General features: G+C 35.5%; 1 protein-coding gene across 1 annotated transcript in view; it reads left to right on the top strand.

The window, feature by feature from the left end:
* The window catches only part of sec11a (SEC11 homolog A, signal peptidase complex subunit), a 7,188-nt gene extending 2,623 nt beyond the window's left edge, over positions 1 to 4,565 (top strand). Inside the window, exons 3-6 of the mRNA XM_014027703.1 lie at positions 1,395 to 1,544; positions 1,714 to 1,833; positions 3,725 to 3,782; positions 3,860 to 4,565. Coding sequence (XP_013883157.1) covers positions 1,395 to 1,544; positions 1,714 to 1,833; positions 3,725 to 3,782; positions 3,860 to 3,910 — 379 coding nt within the window. The 3' untranslated portion in view covers positions 3,911 to 4,565. The remainder of the gene's footprint in view (positions 1 to 1,394; positions 1,545 to 1,713; positions 1,834 to 3,724; positions 3,783 to 3,859) is intronic.
* Positions 4,566 to 7,555: the final 2,990 nt, after the last annotated feature.

A 7,555-nucleotide genomic window follows, 5' to 3' on the forward strand; every position in this document is an offset into this window, starting at 1 on the left:
CAGAGGCTGAACTACAACATAAAAATGAACGGCTGGCAGGAAAGTTGACGTTTTAAACCTTAATAAAAAATTGATTCAGGGCTTTAGAATATTGATACAGTATCGGAAAATGACATATCGCGATATTTCAGTGTATCGATATTTTCTTACACCCCTAATGTGGAGAGGCAGCAAGTCTTTAGTAATGTAACATGACACGGCCCATGTTATCATCATCATCAAGTTATAAAGCACATTTTAAAAACAAGTTATCACTAAAGTACTGAACACAAGGCAAAAATCAATATAAAAGCAAACAGCATTCTTAAAAAGCATAAAAGATAAAACGCCAACAATAAATACATAACTCACAGTTAATCAAGAATCTGAGAGAACAGGTGCGTTTTTAATAGCGATTAAAAACAGGAAGTGACGAAGCCTGTCTAATCATCTATCAGTCACATCTCTCAGACTGAAGAAGTCTCTTGGAGGAGAGACGAAACGTTTCATTAGAGAAGAACCCGTCCAGAAGACCTACACAATTTTTTTTCTTTTTGATTTTTTACCTGGATTACTGAGATGCATCAGGACGTTTTTCTGGTGATTAAACAAGTTCAGCGTCAGCGTTAGCGTCAGCCCTGACCTTTTCCCTAGATTTTGTCCAACACATACTCGGAGTGCTTCACAATGCTCAACACCTTTATCTTAAACTTCAGCACATACGTTTTGCGTCCACATCTGATTAATTTCGGAGTCTTCCCAATTCAAGATGGCTGCTAATAAACAGCTAAAAGCCAGCACAATGCCAGTTTTGTGGTTTGACCAAAATGGCCACAGCTACATCCTTTTCTCACCACAAGATTGTAAGAAATACGTGTTTTAATCTCGGCTGAAAATCAGATGTACACACAAATGTTAAATAAAATGATCTGTAAGAAATAAATGTCATACAACACCAGAATTCCGGAGTAGGGTTTATTATGCCAAGGACTGACAAGTCAAAACCACACACTGAATAAAAAAACAGGAAGTTCCCGTATAAATACAGTCCAATGCCTGAGTTCGCCCTCTGCTGGCCTACGGCTGAATCACAGGCATTCATACAAACAAACCTCACTCTTATGTTATTACAGCTTTTTAAATATGTGTTGTTAATATTTCGGACATGTATCTACCCTATTTCAATTAACACATAATAGATCAAACATAACAATGTTATAATAAGAAACCCTTAATACACTGGTGTTGTTTCTGACATCAGTACTGATCTGTAATAATTATAAATTTCTTCAAGGTGATCATTTTAAAACTGACATGAAGGGTGGCTGTTGAATTTTAATAGTGTAACATACCCTGTTTAATTAATTCAACTTCTACTTGTTAATATTTGTTTATCTTGTTGATCTTAATTTTAGTGGGAGTATGGAGCCAGCTTTCCACAGAGGAGACCTTTTGTTTTTGACCAACCGAATAGAAGATCCCATTAGAGTTGGAGAGATCGTCGTCTTCAGAATAGAAGGCAGAGAGATCCCTATAGTGCACAGAGTACTAAAGATCCATGAAAAGTATGAATTCATATTTAATTTTTTGCTCTTTGAGTTTCTGTCCGTTGAATCTTTGCCACTAAAATGTTGGTCAGAAAAACACTAACATGATATTTATTCATTCTGGGATTAAAAACGTGGACGTTCGTGTGTTCGTGGTCTGAGGTTCTTGCTGATGCTTTGTTCACAGGGAAAATGGAGACATTAAGTTCTTGACCAAAGGAGACAACAACGCTGTGGATGACCGAGGGCTGTACAAGCAGGGTCAACACTGGCTGGAGAAAAAAGATGTGGTGGGACGAGCAAGAGGGTAAGTGCTCTGAGTTTGGTCATTATGGTTAAGTTTTTGAATCTGGTGGGTCTTTGCAGTCGAGTAAAACGTTTTAATTTAGTGTTTGAAGAAACTATAAAGATGATTTGTCTTTGAAATGATGACATGATGCTTATGTCTCATCAGACTTTGAAGATTTAGGCACAAATATGTTGTTGGGTCTGAATGAGTTGAGATTATTTTAGACTTTTAAATGTTTTCTTCAGACTTGATCACCTCCCTTTAGCTTGTTACAGAAATAATGTTTGGTCAGGTGGTGATACAAGGTGTAGTTCTTCAAATGCAAGATGACACCGATTCTCACTCTAGTTTCATCTTCTCTTTTTTGTTTTCACGGTCTTCATTATTGCTTTTTTTATGGCTGGAGCTTACCACCAATCAGTGTGTGAATGGGTGAAGTGTAAAGCGCTTTGGGGTCCATAAGATAAGGCATTATATAAGTTCCTACAGCAGGGGCGGAGCCAAGGGGTGGCCATGGCCACCACAGACAAATCTTTGGCCATCCCATTGGCCACCCTGCTGTACACACCCCTTCCGCGGTGAAACAACATTTAGGGGTGTAATAATCCTCCTGAACAGTTGGTGGCAGTGTTTAACAGTTTGAAACATCACCAAAGCTCTATCACTGAAGAAGAGTAATGACAAGGAAGTGATGATTATCTTTATATACAGAACATATGCCTGTAATCTGACTTATGGTGTCAACTTTTGGACTTATGGTGACAAATATTATTTTTTTGTCACCATAACAGTGCCATTTTATGTTATGAAGGCTGCATGATGCTCTGTTTATTATGAGTAGACCTATCACTAAATCAGAAAAAGTGAAACACCCCTCGAAATTCATTGAGTAAATTTTTTAATGTTAGTTTTAAACATGCAGCTGAGGGTCATCATTATTTGGCACAATGATGTGTTACAATTAAAAATGAATCAATAAATAATATAAAAATAAAAAGCACCCCTAAATCATTGGATATAATAAATTGTGTCACATTAATCTTATCTCAGCTAAAGCAGTGAGTTTAAAACAGGATGATGGAACTAGTTTAATGAAAAAAAATCTGTCTCTGAAATAATTAAATCAAGTTAACACTTGATTTAATTATTTAATTTAAGTAGGTAAAAGTATGTTTAACAACCTGGTAAAATACAGCAGAATGCAGGAAATGGTATCTATTTCATCCAAAATTTACAGCATGTGCCCCCACTTTTAAAATGGTTCTGATGCCTATGTTTATAAGGTACTCACTGCCTGTATAAGGACATAAGGAAATGACCAAAACACAAAGATCTGCAGAAACTTTCAAGTAAAAAAAAAAAAATCATGTAATTTTTCCTGACCACCCCTGTGTGAGTAGTGGTCCCAGTCTGGCCACTCCTGGGAAAAATGTTTGACTCCGCCACTGTCCTACAGGTTTATGTATAACACACGTCTTGAGCAGACCATTGCATAACAATGAACATAAACGGTGAAAGACGCATAAGTAAAATTAAACAGAGCACAACATATTAGGGGTGTAAAAAACATCAATACAATGACATATTGCAATATTTCATTTCCCAATCGATTGATTCTGTATCGATTCTCTAAAGCACTGTATAGATTAAGGCTGTGTTGCCCTGGTGGTCTAACATGGGCTGCAACCCCCTGAATTGAGAGAGAACATAAATGTTAATATTAAGATGATTTTATATCCTATTCTATTTAACTTAGTTTTTTTTGCTAATGTCTGTGAAATATGTGACACTTATGACTGCTTCAAATATGTTTCGTATTTGAAATATTCATTTTGTAGATGTAGGCAAGAAGAAACGATTAACTTTGTATAAACTGCAAACAAGATCTCTTTTTTAAAATCATTTCCAGGTTTGTGCCGTACATTGGAATCGTCACCATTCTCATGAACGATTACCCCAAGTTCAAAGTGAGTTTATTGTTTTGTCCACTTATTCTGCCTCAGACTGAGAGCTTTAAAATGTAATCTGATGTTTTGTCCTGCAGTATGCTGTGCTCTTCATGCTGGGTCTGTTCGTGTTGGTCCATCGGGAGTGAGGTGCTTCAGCGCCCGTGAAGATCAAGAAACTACGTCCAGAAAACCTCAGTCATGCCTTTCAAAATAAAACAAACAAAAAAATCTTTCGAAATAAGTCAAACCCACCTGGTTTTCTTTCTTCATGCCATTTGTTGGAACATTTTGTAGAAATGTGGTTAGTGTTTACATTAGAAAATTTAAAGCTTTAAAAAATAGTTTTGGAGGGAACTGAATTGGACTGAAGTCAAAAGTCAAACTTTGTCATTTTTCAGAATGTGAAAGTAAACTCTTCTAGTTTTGTCTTGTTTTTTTAAAAGTCGTCTTTGAAGTGTTTTATGATGATGAATTATCAACATTAAATATACAATTTACCATCCACTATAAATTATTTAAACTCTTTGCCTCATGTATTTGATTGGCTTCTATTCAACGGTTTTGTTTTTTCTAATGTATACAGACTTCTCATGAAAACAAGTATTATTTCTGTTCATTGTCGGTTTGTTAAAAAAATTATATATTTCTTCAAATCTTAAGACCCTCTGTGGGGAAAATGACCTTTGTATTTGTTGCTGTCGAAAGAATAATTGCATTAAAAGCAACATTTTAAATATATTTTGTAATCTTACGTTTGGTCATTTGTTTCTCACATGAAATAAAAAGCAGCTCTGTGGTGAAGATTAGTTTTCAGTTATTGTGAGTCTGTCACCAGCAGCTGTTAAATCTGAGTGAGATGTGTCACACATGATTTGTCATCTGCTCCTTCTGTAACAAAATGACCTTATGTGGTCAGTTCAATTTTAAAAGGTCAAAAGGCAAAGACTTTTTACGTAAGTGCAAATATGTTTTGCTCATTAAATGATTTCTACAATGCAAGAAATTAAAGAAATTTGTCATGCAGTTGAAGGAATTGCTGCTGACTGTCATTGGGTCCACAAAGATGAAAAGAATTTGTTGAGGCACCAACCTTTACTATAATACTGTTAAACATTACTAGTAACATATTCTCTGCCAACTAACTTATGGCAATCAAATTTAATTTAAGGGGTATTATGCAAAATTACATTTTTATCTTTACATCATGTTATACTGTCATTCCCTCATCAGAAACATCCAGTGTTGCCCCACAGAGCACCCCTCCTCGGCAACATTGTTTGAAAATGTGCTGAAGTGGGAGTGTTGGAAATGGTAGGAGATTCTTAACGAGACAGAGGCCAATTTCAAGGTGTTTAGTTTGGCTTTGATAGAAAGTCAAATGTATTTTTTATGTGCAGCATTTTCATAATTCAAAGTAACAGCTTGATTGTGGTATAAAATTGACCTTTGTGCCTGCAAAATACATGCCACCCACCCAATGAAAAAATACATAAAATAATAAATTAACTAAAAGCGTTGCAATCATACAGTTAAATATCACTAGACTGGGCCCTGCCAATCCCATCCACTGTCAGCATCTGTGACTTCCTGGAGGAGAAAAAATGGCATCCAAACAGGGTGACAGCTCACAAAGTAACTAGTGTAACTGGGGCTGTGTCATACATTATTTGTATTTTTTATTTTTTTTTTGGTGTTATTTGATAAATTTATGTTAAAGTGAAATCTTGCTCACAGCTAGCTAACATCTTCTCAGCAGGCCAGGTTTGTGTAATGTAAACCTAAAAATAGTAAAATATATAATATTATTTTACACTGTGTAAATATGACATATAAATCAGAGGCAAAGCGTGTAATATTCAGTGTTGTATAAAGTACCACAAAGTGATACTTGAGTGAAAGTACAAGTATCTTACCAAAAAATTACTTTGGTAAAAGTTGAAGTCTCCTTTAGGAATATTACTTGAGTAAAAGTTCTGATCCTTTTTTTAAGTATTAAAAGTATTGAATTAAAATGAGCAGTTAGATAAGGATATTTATTAGGAGGTGACCTCCCCCAAAAATGCAGAAATGACTATACTGTATTAAAATAATTAATTGGTATTAAATTTAGGATGCACTAGTCCAGCTGTTTCAGTTTATATACATATATCAAGGCTGCTCAAAACTTTTCCCCCAAAATAAAAATCTATCTGAGGGCTGCGACCAAATGTAATAATATAATTCATGAAATACAAATACTTCTTAAGTACAGTCCTTTTATTTTAATGGTTGTGTCCTGCTGGAGTGTGACATGATTTGTTTGTGTACAAACTAATACAGTATCAGAATTTTATATATTTATACTTCTCATTCAACCACAAATTAAATTCACTCTATCAAGGAGGCACAATTTATATGATAGTATTTATTTTTTACAATAATAAGCTGGAATGAAAACAAGCAAAAATGAAATAAAAGAACTTTTTACTTCTTTTTTTAAAAAGATGTAAGAAGTAGAAAGTACAGATAATTGTGTGAAAATGTAAGAAGTAAAATATAGGCTGAAAAGTACAGATACCCAAAAATTTTACTTAAGTACAATAAAGAAGTATTTGTATTTAGTTACTTTACAACTCTGGTAATAGTTAATAATTTGTACTAAACAACTGTAGCATGATTTATTAGAGTGCTACACTCTGTATAACAATATAGCTTATATACACTCAAATTAGTATTTTTGTTTATATTATCGTTATTAGTTTTTATAATTTTTTACATAATCAGACCTTAGCTGAATCCAGACTCTTCATTAGCACCTCTACAGTAGATCAGGTGGTCACATGACCAAGACTCACTGTTTTACAGAACCTCCATGGCTGTTTCTGGCTCCACACTGAACCTATATGTTAGTGTGATGCTGTGATGTTCAGACAGTCCTCTAATGAGACTGACATTCAGGCGCTGCAGAATTAGCAAAATCTCAATATGCGTGTTAATGTCAAAGGTTGTTAAAAGAGCAAGACAGAAGCTGCAGCTCTTCCACACTACCTCCCATCTTTAGCACCCTGAAGTGACGAAGAGGCCATCTGTCTTCTCAGCTCTAAATTAGCAGAGAGAATCAGCAGGTCCCCTGCCCTGTCCTCAGAGGACTGATGCTCATCACAGTAGCATGCCTCGACTGGCCCAAATGTCAGCTTGCTGGTTGTAAGGAGCCAGAACTGGTCCTGGACAGGATGGGGTGGGGGTATGTGTGTGGAGGAGACCTGTAGCAAAACAACTCATGACAGCTGGCATCCTGTTCCTCCATAACCATGGAATTTACAACCAGAGAGGCGCAGTTTATGAAGCTTTCCAACTTGTGCTGTTGTTTAAACTATGACGTAACACGAGGGGGTCAGCATGACGTGTTTGGGGGCGATTTTTACGCAAAGAATTGAGAACCTTCATGGGAAAAACATCAAAGATTTTCATCTAAAGTTAAAACAAAATCTCTCCAGATTAACTCGGGAGATGCAGCAGCAGTGACGTCATGTTTCTTTAAAACCACTGCGCTGCTTTCAGTTAATTATCGCAATCGTTTATTCACTTACAGCAGTGGTTCCCAAACTTTTTATCTTCTGACCCACAAAATATCCATGGCAAAAACTTGTGACCCCAAATATTACTGGTCTGAGTACACGAACTTTGTTAATAACCCTAAAAACACAGGCTTTTTGACAATCTAAACAGCTTGTACACAAATATAAATACTTATTCTTATTTTGTGTTTTTGTATAACTATAGGAAAAATACTGTATTACATCAGCAATTAT

This window comes from Austrofundulus limnaeus, unplaced genomic scaffold (assembly GCF_001266775.1).
Source record: "Austrofundulus limnaeus strain Quisiro unplaced genomic scaffold, Austrofundulus_limnaeus-1.0 Scaffold675, whole genome shotgun sequence".
Taxonomy (NCBI): Eukaryota; Metazoa; Chordata; class Actinopteri; order Cyprinodontiformes; family Rivulidae; genus Austrofundulus; species Austrofundulus limnaeus.